A 16,883-nucleotide genomic window follows, 5' to 3' on the forward strand; every position below is an offset into this window, starting at 1 on the left:
TGAATAAAAAAGTGAAAAGGAGATTGAAAAAGCGCCACAGTGTGTCGCATAATGTAATGATAGTAACATATATATATAATAATAAAATGACAACAATAATTAATAATAATAATACAATAATATATCTGCCTCATCTAGAATTTTTAAGTAAAAATCCATTTTGAACGTAGTACAAGCGCGTCCTATTTTTATCTCGTGCCTGGAATACAATAACGAACAGCCAACAGATCAACAAAACATTTAGCGCAGTTTTTGGTTGACTTGATCGATCTGCTCGTCAATCCTCTGGGAAGTTCCTCTGAATTTGTTTGGTTCGGGTCCAATCATCTGTATGAGCTGCGGCACCTCCTGACCACTGATCTGCGTGAAACGCGCGAGCGATTTCATGCACGCATACAACTGTTCCTCTGCGGGACTGCCGTTGAAGTATTGTAGCAACGCCATCGTCAGTTCCACGGCAACATCGTCAAATACCTAAAACAGTTTACACATTACGTGAAAATATATAATAATAATGTCACACAAATTGTCATATTTATGTGAAAAAAATGCAAAAATATGTAAAAATATTTGTTACGACGCGACGTTGACACAAGCTAATGATCATCGAATTGCAATTTAAATTAATGTTTGCGAAAAGCTTTACGTTTCAAAGTTAATTTAAAAATTAATCTTTATTTTTCTTAGTGATCAAACAATTATACGCTCATTCATTATTTCCTCAATTCATTTTTCTGTTTTCACGGGACCGCATAATGTTATATCAAATTTAAAATTCCGATTTAACGCAATCCTTAATAGTTTTTTAGTTTGCTGTCACTTTAAGCCCTCTCTGTAGGTTTAGTAATCGTTAGCATATATTTAATATTCAGATTATTATCACGAACATTCGCGTGTTAAGAAATCGATTGCGCGATCACAGCGCAAGACACCGATAATAATTGACGACTTACCGCAGCGCACGATTTGATCTAACATGGATTTGGATAGGTACCTTAGAAATGCTGCCTTTTGGTAAAAGTCGCCGCAGATTTTTGCTTTTGTTCATTTTCTGAAAAAACAGTATCCGATTTCTGGAAAGATATCCGTTACACGCAGCGGTACTCGCTGCCTCGATTAGAGAGCTTCAAGTGCGCATGCAAACGAGCATTGAGTGAGAGACATGATATTCTTCGAACTATTCTTTTTTTATTAATGATAAGTATAGAATTCTCATTCTTTTTTATTTTCGTTGTTCGTCCGTGAAAGATTATCAGCAGGCGAAACATCCATATTGACGGCCGCATCGGCAGAAACTTATCGAGATAATTCTTTTTTTTTTTTTAATAAAGGCAGCACTTCTATCTTAGGGCATAGTACGAGCGTCGCTTGTTCTTCTTCTGATACTGGCAACCGGCAAGCACGCATTCCGCGAAAGCGGCATGATAATAAATGAAATAACGCATCAAAGGAAATAAATCAATTTAAATAGTTCTAGTTCATATTCCTTCTTCAATATGATAGTTTTGTCGGACTCGTAAATTTAATTTGAAATTAAAAATTTATAAAATTAAAATTTTCGTCATATACCTTTGATGCGCGAGACACTTTTGGCGAACGGGTTATAAAAATGAAAGCAAATCGACGAGAGATGAGTAAGAATGTTAATCGGATGGCAAGGATACAGACCACAGTTTTTACCTCCTTGCAGGCAAGATTGTGAATGATGGCGGCGCCGCGAATCTGCAGGTCTTCTGAGTTCGATAGTAACGAGTGCACCGCAACTTTGGTCGTCACCCTTATGTTACTAATACTTTGATTGTGGTGCTGCCATTCAGATATATAGAGTAACCATTCCGAGCTGCTGAGGTTCTCAAACATGTTCGCTAACTGAAATAGTTAAAATCAAGCTTATAACGTGACTCATCTCGACAGTGCTATATTTGCAATTATTACAAATAAGATTTTTTTATTCTATAAAGTACGCAAACTATTGTTTATAGCGAAAAAAAAGATTTATTAAAACATTTTTTATTTTTAACATAACAAATTTGTTTTTACTTACGAACTGCGCGAGTGGAAGTTGCTCCTCCTGCGGATGCCGATCGATGTCGAAAGCATAATTCATAATGATGTGTTCTCGCCTATCTTGATGCAATAACAGAATCACATCATCCTTCAGGGCGGCGACTGACAGCACGTTCAACAGTTTTACTCGTGCGTTACTGTCCAATGACTTATCATACAGAATTCGACCTGATTAATTAATTAAGTTAATTAATATATTTTTACATTGTTTTCAAAAATAGAAATGAAAATCTAAAATCTTTTTTGGAATTCATTCTAATAATACGCATAAATTTAAATTTATAAACTTCTTTCAAATTTATTTAAATTTTAAAATTCAAATAATCAAGTTTTATAAGATTTTGAGAAACTTGCCATGTGTATTTGTATTACTTTAGTGACTCACCTACGAAGTTCAGGAAGTTATCACCTAGAGCCCAGGAACCCTCATTCTCCAAAACGTACTGTCGCAACTCGTCCATGCACGTTTGCTCTTCATCGTTTAACTTTCCCTCCATGGCGCTTATCAAACCTTCATATTCCGCCTGTATGTTCACCAAGTCTTTGAATACTATCGGTGGATCTCGATGACGTTTCTTCTCTTCTTGTTCACGCTTCTCATCTTCCTCCATCTGCATTACTCGCTCTGACGGTAACATCTCCGCACTTTCTCCATTAGCTGTCTGCTGCGTTCCACCGATCGCGTCTGATAAACAACGATATAAATATAAAAATTATTTTCGAGACTTAAAATTGCTTACGAGTTTATGTAATAAATTTATAATGATTTTATACAGTTTTTATATTTTTTTTCACTAAATATTGGCATATCGCGAAAATTTAGATAAAGCTCAATTCTCGAACACTTTACATACTTTCGTGTTCCGCCATATCTGCACAGCAATTGCTTGGTCCGGTACTGTTGCTGTCGCTGCCAGTGCTCTCCTTGCTACCCTTTTCCTTCTTTTCCTTCTTCTTCTTTTTCTTTTTTCGATCTTTCTTTGCTAATTTCTCGTTAATGACGTTCCTCCGTTCTTCTAACGCGATCGAATTCAACCTGTGTTTAAATTATGAAATTATTGTATTCGTAAAATTTAAATAATAATCCACTGATATACAAATCAATCAGACCTTGCTTCTTCAATAGCTGTGTTCAGGAGTTGATATTCCGGCGAAACTTCTCTCTGAATTCTCGCCTCAACAAACCTTTGACCAACTGTGACTCCAGCACTCGTGCTACTACTTAATGTTTCTATTAATGGACCTAAAGCCTGCCCGATAGGTCTAAAAATAGATATAAAATATATCATATCAAAATAATCATGTTGAAATATTTCTTACTTAAAAATAAGTTAAAATAAAAATATAAATATTAATATTAGATATCAAGTAATAATAACTAGAAATAATGAGACATACGTTTGCAATATTGCTTCCGGTAAATCGAGGATATATTTGGGAATGCCCTTGCCCACCAAGAAATTGCTAAGCTCTTCCGTGAAGGTATTACAGTTGTACTTGAATAGATTGTACGTACCCGGTCTAAAAGCGAGAAATCGTTAGTCATACTAATATAAAATCAAATAATTCTCTAGAATAACAAAATTAAATAAATGTCAAAAATAAAGTCAATTTATAAAATAATAATTAATCAAACTATTCTCACGCGATAAAATCGAAAGATTCTTCAAACAAGAAGATTATTTATATAATAAAGACATCTTTAATAATGATAATATAAAGGGAGAGAAAAAAGGATTTGAATTATTTAAAAAATAATAAACTTTAAAAAGACATATGTTTAAAAGACGACTATAAACATTTATTAACATTTGCTAATTGACAAATATTTCCAACTTTCGAGGAATGACACAAAATATGCGCGATATACGCCGAACAAAACAACTTTCGACTGATTACTCACGCGAACGTGGAAGTTCCCAGACCGTTTATATACTCCAGGAAAACCGTATAAGGCAGATAAGTCTCGCCGAGCTTTTCGATTCTCTCCGGCTCCCTTAATTCTGTGCCGCCCTGAAACACGAAATGCCGGTGTTCGATAGCGTTAAAATTACGTCCAGGAAAATCACGTCGACAATGTCAATTTCGCGACAGCTGCACCGATCCGGCGGCGAGTTTCGTTCGCCAGAAGAGCAGAAGGAAGAGGAAGAGAAAGAGAGAGGGAAAGAGAGATAGAATGAGAAAGGTAGAGAATAAACCACCCCCTCCTGACATTAGTGGCCACGTAAATTTAGAACTACGACAAATCCGCACTTCCCTACGAGAAACCGCCGAAAATAGACGCCCGCCGCACGCGTTAGAGGTGCGATCTCGATCTCTTCTAAACGCAAAAGAAAGATGCGTGACGGAAGTAAAGAGTGAAAAGAAGAAGCGGGAACAAAGTGTTTATTATACGTTCTGAGACTTGAATCGCATGTAAAGACAGAGATGTGTCAATAATATATGCTATATAAATTTTTTATATCAAAAGATATAGTAAACTGTTATGGGTTAAGAAATGTAAGAAATTCAATAAGAACCAAAATACAATTATTTAATAATCGTGAAAATAGGACAAATAAAAAAATTGAGTTAATTTAATAATGCTGATACATCAATCTTCAATAAATGAAGATAAATCGCGGAAAACTTTGCTCAAAAGTCAAGATATGTAATAGGAATTGACAAGTATTAATTGATGGATGAATATTATTTAATGAACGCATTAACACACTAAGTTAGTCGATCGCTAAACTTTGTGGCAAACCTCTCTTGAATTTAAGAAAAGAAAAATCGGAAAACTATAACTGTATTATTTCACAAATTATAATTGCCGAGAATTATTATAATCTTGGACATAACGATGAAAGTAACTTAGAAAGTAATTAGTCTTTAATCTACTCCTCGATTAATCTTCGTCAATCTTTTTAAAATTGCACTCCATTCCCTTCTAAGCGTCCGTCGCTCTAAATCACTCGATAATTTAGTCACTCGCGACAAAACGATGTTGATGCACACACTTACGTATCGGAAGAACTCGCAGGATCACCGATTGGAGATGAGATGTGAAAAAAAAAAAAAACTTTCGCGAGACTGTTTCCTTCAAGAGCGCTTCCGAGAACGGGAAACAGCTCGCACGCGGACTGCCGGCCACGGGTGCCCGGAGATGCTGCGGCGGAGCCGGCGAACGAGACGCGCCGACGACGAAGGATGATCGGAGCTCGCATGCGGCGGCGCGCGCAGTTTCGACTTCGCGATTCATATTCGTGGCATTCCGAAAATGCCGTCGGAAAAAAGAACATTAGACTAGATGATTAGATGAGTAATAAAAGTGATAACGATAATTTCGGAAAGAAATGTCGCATCTTTTGGAAAGAATTGATTTATGAAATCCGCAGTTTCTAGACGTGCTGTAAAAATGCTTTTTGTAATAAAAAAGAAAATATTAATTAAGTATATGGTATTTTGTTTTTGAATAAGGTTTTTCATAACGAGATGCTAGATGATAAACATGACATTAGGGTGTCTACTCAAATCTTCCGTAAAAAAATTTCCTGATTTTCCAAGTATTTTTGTTCAAAATTTCAAATAAAAAGAATATTTTCAAAATTTTTTAATACAACTTTCTCTAAAATAAATTTTTTTATTACATACATTTTCTAATGTTTTCCATTTATACAAAGGAAAAAAATTATTAGAATTCTATGCGTAAAAATTATTACAATATATTTATTAAACAATTTAGATTAAGAGACACTAAATATACAAGTACTGATTGTGAGATGAGACGCTGATCATATTTCTAATGTTCTATCGACTTTAAGTGAGATTTCGTGTTATTTTTTGTGTCGTTCTGCAATCACTTATTACCTTCTGACAAAGTTTTAGATATGCGTAAAAATTATTAGAATATTTATTAAACAAATTAAACACCGGTGTAACATGAATTCCATTTACGTCTAGTGTCTCGAGTGATCTAATTTATATAATTATCTAATATATTTTAGTAATTTTTGCGCATAAAACTTTTTGTAGAACTATTGCGGCATTTTCCAGTGCTTAAAATCTGACAAAATGCTTAAAAAAATTGTCAAAGGACAAAGTGAGACGCAGCGTGAACCTGGCGTCTCAGTTTGTCCTGATTTTTTCGGCCCATTCTTTTAATGACCAGCACTATTTATTTAATCTATCAAGAATTATAGAATTATTAAAAATAAAGTCAAAACTCTCAACTCAATTAATTGGATGGTTAATTTATTATAGACGAGCGAAGATACGAACGTCTCAATAATACTTATATGTCCGGTATCTCGAGCAATTTAATTATTTAATTAATATTCTAATAATTTTTAAACATAGAACTTTGTAAAACTATCATAGAAATTTCAAGCACTTAAAATCTGATAAGAAATGCTAAAAAAATCGTCAACAAACAAAATAAGATGCAGTGAACTTGACATCTCTCAGCTTGTCTCGAGCCTTGTTTTTAATAGTCAGAATTATTTGTTTAATCTTATCAAGCACTCTAGAATTCTCAAAAATGAAACTAAAACTCAACAATTAATGAGTTTCTATAAAATGAGACGCCAGTTTCACACTGTTTACAAGATGAAAAGCAAAATTATCAAAAAAAGAATTTTCGAAAAAATTCTCTGAATCCCATTAAAATTCCATGACACTTCCCTGATTTTCCCAAATTAAAAGAAATCCTTGAATATTTCCGGTTTTTCATGGAATATGTTTTTCCAAAGAATAGATATTTTGGATATCAATTATAGAGAGGGATGAATCCTGAAAAAGTGAGCCTATACTACGCACAGTTGATTGCAAATGTTTTGTGTCGTATAAATTATAAATATGACGCTTTTTTGTCAAAAAAAAAAAGTGGTAACGATTACATAAATTGTAACGCGTTTCGTACACATCTCTTGCCAGAAAAAAATATATAAAAAACCAAACGAAGATTGCAATATGTTCCAAGCAAAAATAATCGCGTCTGTAACTAGACAATTTAGCATACATATTCGTAATTAATTCGCGAACAATTAATCACCACTTATTTTATTAATCGACAATAAATTATCAATTATAAAAAAATATATGACATAATATAAACGTTTTTATCTTGGAAAAATATATCTTAGTGCTAGAACGTTTGAAATATGCAGTCGGTCATCCAGTTCCACAGCGAATTTCGTAGGCGAAAATGAATATGACAGTTACATCAGGTTCACGATGTCGTAAAGTAATGCGTGTTACAATTATGCACGCATTAGTCACGCGTACTCGCGCGTATTTAAAGCACGTTAGGCGACGCGAATAAAGTAATACAACCGTAATGATTTCATTGCGTTGCTTTTAGATGCGCGTCGGTGTCGCGATGATTAAGCGACTGCTCAAAATATATTTAATGTAGCTTTATATTATAACTTCAAGCAGACACGCGCGCAAAACACCAAGTTTTTTTAAGCACCACTTGAAAAACTTACATCAACGTTAAATTATTAAATTTTATTTTATTTTTTTTTGTACAAAAATTATAATTATTTAATATCACACTGACAATTTAGAATTTTACTTTTAGTATTCCCACGAATACATTCATGTTATAACAAAATATCAATGTATCGTATCTCAAAATTTCCAGAACCCTTTTAACTCGTCAAGAAGAGATAATCAAGTTCCTCGAAAGCACTATTTTTTTCTCTCGCTGTATTTTAATCTCGAGTAATTTTCGTCGCTGCTTTATATCTCATTGCCAGTCTGACCTCCGAAGACTACAAAACTGATTTGTCCGAGCTCAAGTAAAACACGGAGAAATTGTTTTCGGAAGAACTGTTTTAATTTCACTATCTAGCTCAGCGAAAGTTAACGCAGTTAATGCTATACAGCTGGAGCAATTAGCCACATTGGCGACTGGAGAACATTTTGTCACATGCGGGATATAAGCACGGGAATGGACTTACCTGACCGGCAGCCTTCGCCTTACGTCGAATCTGGATGCGTAAAGACGGGAAGAGAATCGTGAGAAAGAGAGACGGAGAGAGAAAGAGCAATTGTATACGTCCGTGTCTGTATACGTGTGCACGCGTATGTCATGTGTATATGCGTATACGTGCAGCGGGGATTATTTTTGGATCGAACCGCACCAAATTTAGTTCCCGCTTGTGTCTAGCGTATCGTATGGCCCGCCGAGGGACTCTACCGCTTTACGACTAGGCCTTCCAATCGGTCACGACTCCGGGTCGCGAGAATGCATCGGCGTTCCCCGATGGGTCTGCGCACCAAGCAGCGACGGGAAGCAGCGGGACCATTAATTCTCTCGTTCGTTGATAGCGCGCACCGGTTATTTATATTGCACTCCATTCCCCTCTCCCTGCCTCTGTGCGATGTCGCACGCGATGACGACGAAGCGCGTGAGTTTACCCCTCGACACCCGGGTCACCGTTCGTCGAGAAAAATGATTCGGGACTTTTCATTGGAAGTCATCCGATCCAAATGACGAGAGAAAAATATCTCCAATATAGAAAAGTCTTGCTTTTCGAAGAATATTAAAATATGTTTATACAGCGATCTTTTTTTAGTCCTTATCGTTATTTCGAATGCCAAGGAATGCAACATAGCATGCAATATTTCTTCGTATTTCTTTCCGTCTACCTGTCTGTCTGGAGCCTCATCGTGTTGTTAATATTACACTCAATTGTGCAGCAATGTGTAAATAAAACGTTGCTGTTTACTGCAAGTAAAGTACTGTGACTGTGAGAGTGTGGAGATAGAGAGAGAAAACTAGTATTTATTTATCAAACAGAAATCACTTCTCGCAGTAAACTCAATGGCAGGATATGATGCTTAACTAATTGTTGTTGATACTGGCGGTATTTGATGTTTCTCTACTCTATGTTTCTACCGCGCGAAAAAATACTCACGAAGAGAAAAGAAAACACTCGGGTGGAGTATCGAATACGACGCGACGAGGACCATCTGCGTGACTAAACGAAAAATTTTATATTTCTTCAGCGTCATCGTAACGCAAATAATGCTACCGAACGATCGGTCGTATCCCGATCGAAATAATCGGACCATGCGACTGTCAGTGGAGGAGGATACTTACAGGTCGGACACTATTGATGCCGGTAGGTCCGAAGAAATATTCCCTTCCGTATGCGACTATTGCCGTGTGCCATATTCCATCCAACTGACGACCTGTGAACAAACAAAGAAACAGAGGATTAATGTTTGTTCTGTGACGAACAGAATCGGAAGAAAATGTATTTGCATAGAATTTTTTATATCGTTATATATTTATATTGTTTTCTTAATGCATACACTTTTGTATTTATTAATAATAAATAAGATCCGTTGTTAGACTAAATAATAAAATAATTAGTTGACGAATAATTAACAGTTGTAGCAATAATAATGATAATCATACAACAAGTAAGTTATATCGACGCAAAAAAGGAAGGAAAAGAAAAATAAACAACTGAAAATTCGGAGCGCATCACCGGATTTGAATTTTCAAATTCAGGAAATTATTCAAGATTATGAAAATTTATTCTATTTTTATTCCGGGTGTGATCCAACAAAGCAACCTCGAGACAGGATTAAGCTCAAGCACGACGATACTCTTACTCAAGGACCGACAGAGAGACGGTAATAATCATCGCGAGTTGTCCGTGTAAATGCAGCCGTTAGATCTAGACATAAAACGCGAAACTCGCGGGCCTGGATGAAGCTCAATCTTGCTCGTATATGTGCCTTCTTCGACCCAGTTCTGCACCGCGGAAATAGCTAAGTACATCCGCGTACACACGTCATTTCGTGGCTTTCTTATTGCGCTCGGGCCTCCGAGTGGTGTCGACCTCGCAAGAAATAACTTGGCCGTTATAATTACTTCCAGAGCGATGTGAGAGCAACGCTGTCGACATTTGTGACGAATCCGTGACTGTAAAGATCTCATGACTTTCATGTGTTGCAAATACACAACAGAATATTTATAAAAGAATTTAATGCAATGTAATTTCTCCGGTTCAACGATAAAAGGATGTTTTTTTAGAAATCTTATAATTTCGCGTTTATATTTTCTCCGAATGAATTATTCGTAATTTATTTGTTCAGACAGATAATCATATTGATATTCACGAGTTTCACTTGACATTCGTTCGTGATCCAGAAGAACTGCCAATTTATTTAGATCAAATGAGGCTTTTCTCTCTCTGTTGGAACAAACTGCGGGATACCAATCACGCATACATGCAAACTGTGCACTGGATGCACTCGAAAATAGACGCGCGGGATGCTCGAGAGTGCGCGAGAGAACGTGGACACGTGGCGCGAATTGGTCCGCGTATGTGCTTCACGCCATTCGCATGGAATTTCCTATGTATTACGGAGCACCCCATTCTGGCATCCCTTCCGGTATCTTCCGCGTCTTGTATACGCAATTTATCAAATTATCCCGAGCATATCGTATTTACTGCTTCCGTTATGAAGAAACAAATATTCATTGGTTGTCATTTTTTCGTCATTTTCAAGTTTCTAAGAATTAAAAGGATTAAATATTCGCTTCTAATATCTAGATTAATATATATTATTTATTTGTTGCATATAACATAATATCAATAAATATATGTAATAAATAAATAATATACGTCAATGTATAATATACGTAATATATTAAATATTATATATGTTATTGTATACTGACGTATATATATTTATAATATATTATTTATTATATTATATATTTAGTCTGCGTTAATTTCTTATATATATTTCACGCGCTTTTTATATTTTATATTATTTTTACATTCCATAATGATGTAACTATTTTAATTTTTCGACACATTTCTCATTACATCCGACGCACATTCAGTACAGTGCATCAACAATTAGATCCGTCACGAGGATGAACGATACGACGACAACGTTGCCTCTGATTATGAATCATCGTTGCCTGAAGTGTCACCGATTCTTCGGAGCGGTTGTTTATATTTAAATCGTCTTTGATCCAAAATTGTCGTATAATTTGGCAAGAATTTACGCAGATCACCATGTTTAAGCGACATTCGATTTCTCTCGTCGAGAACAGAGATGAGAAAGCGTCACGTTGCGACAACGCAATTGCGGATACACGCAACGATAATGACATACAAGAGTTATGGCTACGCATGACTGGCAAAATTGAATGAGACAAGAATTGATCGATCATGTAGTTTCCTTTTTTTACGAAATTATATATCGCGATATAATTCTTTAAAATTATACATATTTAAAGTAAAAATGACCAAGTTAGCTTCCTATCTATCATGTTATTGTTATGTTATAAATTGTAACTAAAGACAACAAACAGCCAAAATAAAAATACTTGTAAAAATTACTTTACTTATATGTCAAATAAGGTTCATACTAGTTTATTAGTTTCTTTCTTTTGTGTTTCTTTGTTCGCCGTTTAATTCGAAAGTACAAAATTCTGATCCTCTGCCATTTTTGCGGCGCATACAAAGAAAGATGTTTTCCGTCACGTTATATCTTTAAATAACATTCCACCAGCTCAAGGTAAAACAGCTTAAAATTGCGTCCGGTGAAAACAGCGATGCATAACATATTCTTCTTCTAAACATTGTTAGCCACGTGGAACATGTGTTAATTGATTTAAAATTCGATTTCTTAGATCAATATGATCGGAGAAACTTAATCCAAAAAGAGTTTATTATTTTTTTATTATGCCTAAATTTAGCCCAATCTTAAAAAGTACAACAAAAACTATTGTAATAATCTCCAATAAAAATATATAAAGTGTATTTCGGTTAATTATTAATTTAATATGTAAATATTATGAAACACAAACAAAATTCTTCTGATCAAATATTTCCAAAAATCAAATTGAAGAGAAGATAAATATAAATCAACATTTTGTATGAATACTGTTAATACTCTAATGATATTTTATTTATCATATCATTATTTCCTCATATTTACCTATGAGCATCGACGACATTACTCTCGCCATTCCTTTGGTAAGATCGTAAATGTACAGCTCCACTGTCGTCCTTACATCTTCTGTGTCCTCCATCTTGTTCTGAAAAAGATAATATTACTTATGAAAAAATATATATCGTCGTATATAGATATCTATATATAAATAATATAATTGCTCTAAAAATTTATCGGTCAGATTTAGCGGTCTAAATTTAACACATTATTCTCGCCAGATATCCCATCAAATTCTTTTGCTCTTTTATTCTTAACTTTTATGTCTAATGACATCAAAACCTCCACATATTTTCTTTCCACCCACTTATCCGTCAACCTCTTCAAATTCCATCTCATATAACTTTTTTTATATCAAATTTATATACCAAGACTTGTTTCTCAAAATATTCAGTTAATAAAAACAATAAAATACGTTCTAAAAAAAATCAAAATTAGAATAAACTGAAAAATCTCTATCAAGAATAAATGTATAACTAACGTATAATCTGTGAAAATAGAGTTAAAATAATTGAGACATTTTCCGTTTTCCAGATATTTTTTACGAATAACATTGCATCAATATAAAGTTTATTTAACGTATAATAAAATGGCGTTGGATAAAATAATTGAAAAAATCGGTCGTATCAAAATTGCTATTCCCTAAACGGTCGAGACACTCACTACTGAAAATCGAAAGGTAAACATAAAGATTGAAAGATCATTTTAGACTACATTGCTTCAAAATACCTTAAATGTTCGACTCTGTTCATACGTAACTCAAGGACATAAATATTTTCTCAAAAATGTTTTTTTCTCTGTGTTTTCGACGCTGACACTAAAGCGAAACGTTCTGCATTTTGAAGCTTCAAGTATATCTTGTGTGTCTAATCGACCATAGCATATAAAGAAGGTTATAAGTGCCAAAAATAAAGATCTTACACAGGTCAAACTCCTCTAAGATAATTTCTGTCCCGAATAATTTTAGAAAGAGAATCTCCGCCCTCTCACGTAGTAATATTCTTTTCGGTCACCATAAATAATCTGACAAATGATATCCAAAGAGCTACATTGTTTATGGAATAGTTCCGAAATCTTTTTCAAGAGGAAATAATTTGGAAAATATAGTATTTACAACTTTTTCTATCTCATCTTTTATTACAACAAAAATGTCTTCGATATTTTCACCGCGTATTTATGAAACTAAATGCGATGGTTTAAAATTCGTTACAGGAAATCATCCATAATAAAATATAACGAGAGCCACATTATAAGTTTCACGTGTGATAAAGCCGCGATGAATCAGCGATTCAGACGCATCTATGTACGAAGTGTCACGTAACTATCATTCCTTTGATTCCTTTAATATATAAATTGCTTGATTTGGTCTACTTATGTAATTCAAAAAACATCGACAAATCTAGAAAAATTCAAATAGTTTTGGAGCTATAAACGTTTAATAATTATTAAATAGGTTTTATTAAAATTATCCTTCTGTTTATATATATATATATATATATATGTATAAAAATTTTACAATTAATAGAAACATATATGTATTTCTGTATATATTTAAAAAACTAGAACGTTAAAAAATATTTTAATAATAAAAAAAAGTTACTAAAATCTTAAAAATTAAGGCACCGTTATAAAAACGCAATATTGAAGAGAATTATAATCGAAAAACATATAATAATTGATAAACATTGATCCATGACATATAAAATAATGAGGATATCTTTACATCTACATCTTTTACATGATTGTAAATATGTACTTATTGTTAGTAACAAGCATTAAAAATTGAATCGACGCTATGCATAATGGTGTGCATAATTTGAATGATATTGCGATGTAAATGATGCGAATGATAATCTCGCGGGAAATATATTCAGTTGGCAACAAATATTAGATCAATAATTCATTAGATTATTAGACTTTTTAAATATCTCCGTAAAATTCCACGAAGCATTGGAAAAAAATCTAATATATATAGCATTGTTATATTAATAGAATCAAAATTTTATAATATTAAAGAATTTAAACTCATAAAGTATTAACAGAAATTTTAATACCTTTAAAATGTCACAAATTATAAGTAGAACAATACAAATCAATACATTCAATATGTCGATTAACCAATTTCAAAATATCATAATCATCAACAAAACTAACTATATTAATAATTAATATCACAATTTATATGATCGGTGAATATCAAGATTTTTCAATTCTACTTGTTATGTACGATTGATTTTTTTATTAAAATTAATTTTATAAAAAAATATTATATTCTATTTATGAAAAAAATATTGTTGATCAAGCATGTGTCAAATTTTTATAATTTATAAGAAATATCATCCGGATATCATTCGGGTTTAAATTAATATTAAAAATCAATTAAACGAATCAAGAGAAAAATGAGAAGAAGAATGTAATTTATAAATATAATAAAAAGCAGTTGAAAAGAAACGAAAACAACCATGGACAAGGCGCGCGGAAAAGCCTACCTTCCTGCTTTCATTGACCGCTAACAGGTGGATTGATTATCGGACGTCCTCGGTGGGAATGGGGAAGGGCAGAGGCGGCGGGTCTCCTGGCGAACGGCGATCACGTCGACGATGACGACGAGAATCCGATGCGGTCGATGCTGGATCACGACGAGGAGAGAACTTGTGACGCGCGTGTGTAAATCGAGCTATCTCTCGACTAGGGGTGCGCTAGATGGCTACCGGCTAGCAAATGCAACTGATCGCGCCGAAATCCTCACCGGAGTACGCGGCCTCCGCGGCCCGTGGGGTCTCCCTCACGGCGCGGTAGTCGTTCTTGGCAGGAAGAAATGGTAAAGAGGTAAGAGGGTCATAACGCGCGTGCGGAGGCAGCGCCTGCTCGGCATTCGTTCTACGAGTATACTAATGCATTCCATTACTATTTACATGACGATCTGGCATCATTAATGCAACGATTTATCGCAATTTTCCTGTAGATGCGCGCCGCGCCATCGACACCGGCAAAACAAAGTCCACGCGTCAGCAGGATTAAAAGATGAGCGGTGTATGTATGTACATACATACGTGTTACTGCTGAATCATTTCTGCTAAATGACGCAGACATTTCGTCAACTTTCATACGCAATACGCTACTTCTCGTAGGTGTGTTTCTTTTTTTCGATGCGCTTTATCCTTATGATTTCATAGTTATTCCGAAACATAATGGATGTTGGCTAGAGATGTTGGCAGGTACATTTTGGAGTGTGCATTCGCGCGCATCGTATACAAAAATACATTACGTACAATATGATTCTTCGTTTCGGAAAGACAGAATCGAGAGAATTTTCCAAACAGAAAAAGAGAATATGTTGTTAAAAATTTAGTTATTTATATTACGGTTAACAAATATAATTGAAAAATAAATATTAATATCCTTCCTAGAAATCATTTATCCCACAAAATCTATTTTTGCAAAATTAAAGTTAAATTCCTAAAAGAGTTATATATTTATTAATTCATAGTACTTTGCGAAAACTGTAAAATTAAAATTACTTAGCGAAAGTATTAATAATTTTTTTAATAATTTTACGAATATAAAAGTAAATAAAAAAAAAACACGTTTCTACTGATAAAATATTCATGCAAGTAAGCATTGATGAAAACGTGCTTCGCGTAATTACAGTATAAAATTCATCGCCCACTGACAAAAGATATGCCAACGTCTGATTTATTTATATTCGAGTACGATCACCTGGTACAGTGCCGGCAGTCGCCAGCATCGTGGCCATGACCAGATAACAATTCGCGATTAATTCGAAGCGTCAGTTCCGCAATGAGATAATCCTATTGAACTTTTTGAATTGAGCAAAATTAATAAAGCAAATAAACATAATTATATAGATAGAGATGTTTATATATAATCATAAATGAGACCTTTTGTATCCAGGAATAAAATTCCTTTTGAAAATTATGAGAAATACTTAATTAAAAAAAAATCCAGAAATAAAAAAATTCCTCTGAAAACCACGCGAAAAATACTTAATAAAAAAAAAAAAAAAAAAAAAAAAAAAAAAAAAAAAAAAACAGGAATGACGAGCAAATGATATAGGTATAAAAAAAGTCACTTTTCAAATTTACAATGTCATTATATCGTTATGGTTCTCGAGTGATAAAACTTCTTATCGCGCGTACATACAAGTGTTGCGCGAGAGCGAGAGTCATTGCAAAATGTAAACTGTAAACCGTAAACGCACGCGAGCAAAGCCGAATGTGGCGCGCAGCGTCGCAACGTGCGACGCGCATACCGATTCATCGTATACATAGATATATCGACGGCGTACTTTCGAAAGAGCGCCAGGGGTCGGCGTCCGCTTTCATCCCGCCGTAGCGCAGGTTGCATAGTGCGCGGAGCAACGCGTCGGGAATCGCTGGCGAGAGAAAGCGCTCGTCGCTCTCGGTGCAAGGGGAGCTCGCATTGTCTTCGTCGTCCTTACGTCGCGTGCGCGCGCGCGCGATCACGCAATTCGATCGACGGACAGTGACGAGTGACGGAGAGGGGAAAAAAAAAAAAAAAAAAAGAGAGAGAGCCAAGTGGTGCGGTGGAAGAGCGCGCCAAGCAAAACTTACCCAGCGTCGACAAAAGCCTCCCAGATCCCAGAGGGACGTGTACACACAGCGACTCGGCTCGGTATACGCTCGATGCTCGACCACCAGTGGGGCGGGATCGGAATGGTTGTTGCTTAGTCGTTGTTAGTGGTCGAGATCCCTCGTGCGTGTTCGTGCGTACCGCGTCGAGCGTGACGGCGACGATTCGTGCTTCGCTCGCGCTCAGCTGACTCTTATCTTCTCGTATAGAGTGACGGGAGACGGAAACGC

At 34.9% G+C, this 16,883-nt stretch overlaps 1 protein-coding gene across 6 annotated transcripts; it reads right to left on the minus strand.

The window, feature by feature from the left end:
- Positions 1-54: 54 nt before the first annotated feature.
- Positions 55-16,774, minus strand: LOC140666151 (uncharacterized). Of its 6 annotated transcripts, none has more exons than XM_072893032.1 (12): positions 16,635-16,774; positions 12,028-12,127; positions 9,158-9,249; positions 3,971-4,080; positions 3,466-3,588; positions 3,178-3,330; positions 2,922-3,103; positions 2,453-2,752; positions 2,045-2,235; positions 1,681-1,869; positions 995-1,051; positions 55-474 (listed from the first exon to the last, which is right to left on the minus strand). In XM_072893032.1, exons 2-12 carry the CDS (start codon positions 12,119-12,121, stop codon positions 241-243), a joined length of 1,725 nt encoding a protein of 574 aa, XP_072749133.1. In that variant the 5' UTR covers positions 12,122-12,127; positions 16,635-16,774; the 3' UTR covers positions 55-240. The 6 variants fall into 6 exon arrangements, with proteins under 6 accessions (XP_072749133.1, XP_072749134.1, XP_072749132.1 ...); XM_072893033.1 differs by lacking the exon at positions 16,635-16,774 and adding an exon at positions 14,529-14,758; XM_072893031.1 differs by lacking the exon at positions 16,635-16,774 and adding an exon at positions 12,703-12,741.
- Positions 16,775-16,883: the final 109 nt, after the last annotated feature.

This window comes from Anoplolepis gracilipes, chromosome 5 (assembly GCF_047496725.1).
Source record: "Anoplolepis gracilipes chromosome 5, ASM4749672v1, whole genome shotgun sequence".
Taxonomy (NCBI): Eukaryota; Metazoa; Arthropoda; class Insecta; order Hymenoptera; family Formicidae; genus Anoplolepis; species Anoplolepis gracilipes.

What these genes read in the sequence shown, in the direction of transcription:
- LOC140666151 (XM_072893031.1), bottom strand. Translation starts at nt 12,726, where the DNA reads ATGTTTACCTTTCGATTTTCAGTA. An exon ending in TAACTTCCTGAACTTCGTAG is followed by an intron (nt 2,236 to 2,452) that starts GTGAGTCACTAA and finishes TTAATTAATCAG; the next exon opens with GTCGAATTCTGTATGATAAG. An exon ending in AACTTCCACTCGCGCAGTTC is followed by an intron (nt 1,870 to 2,044) that starts GTAAGTAAAAAC and finishes TAACTATTTCAG; the next exon opens with TTAGCGAACATGTTTGAGAA.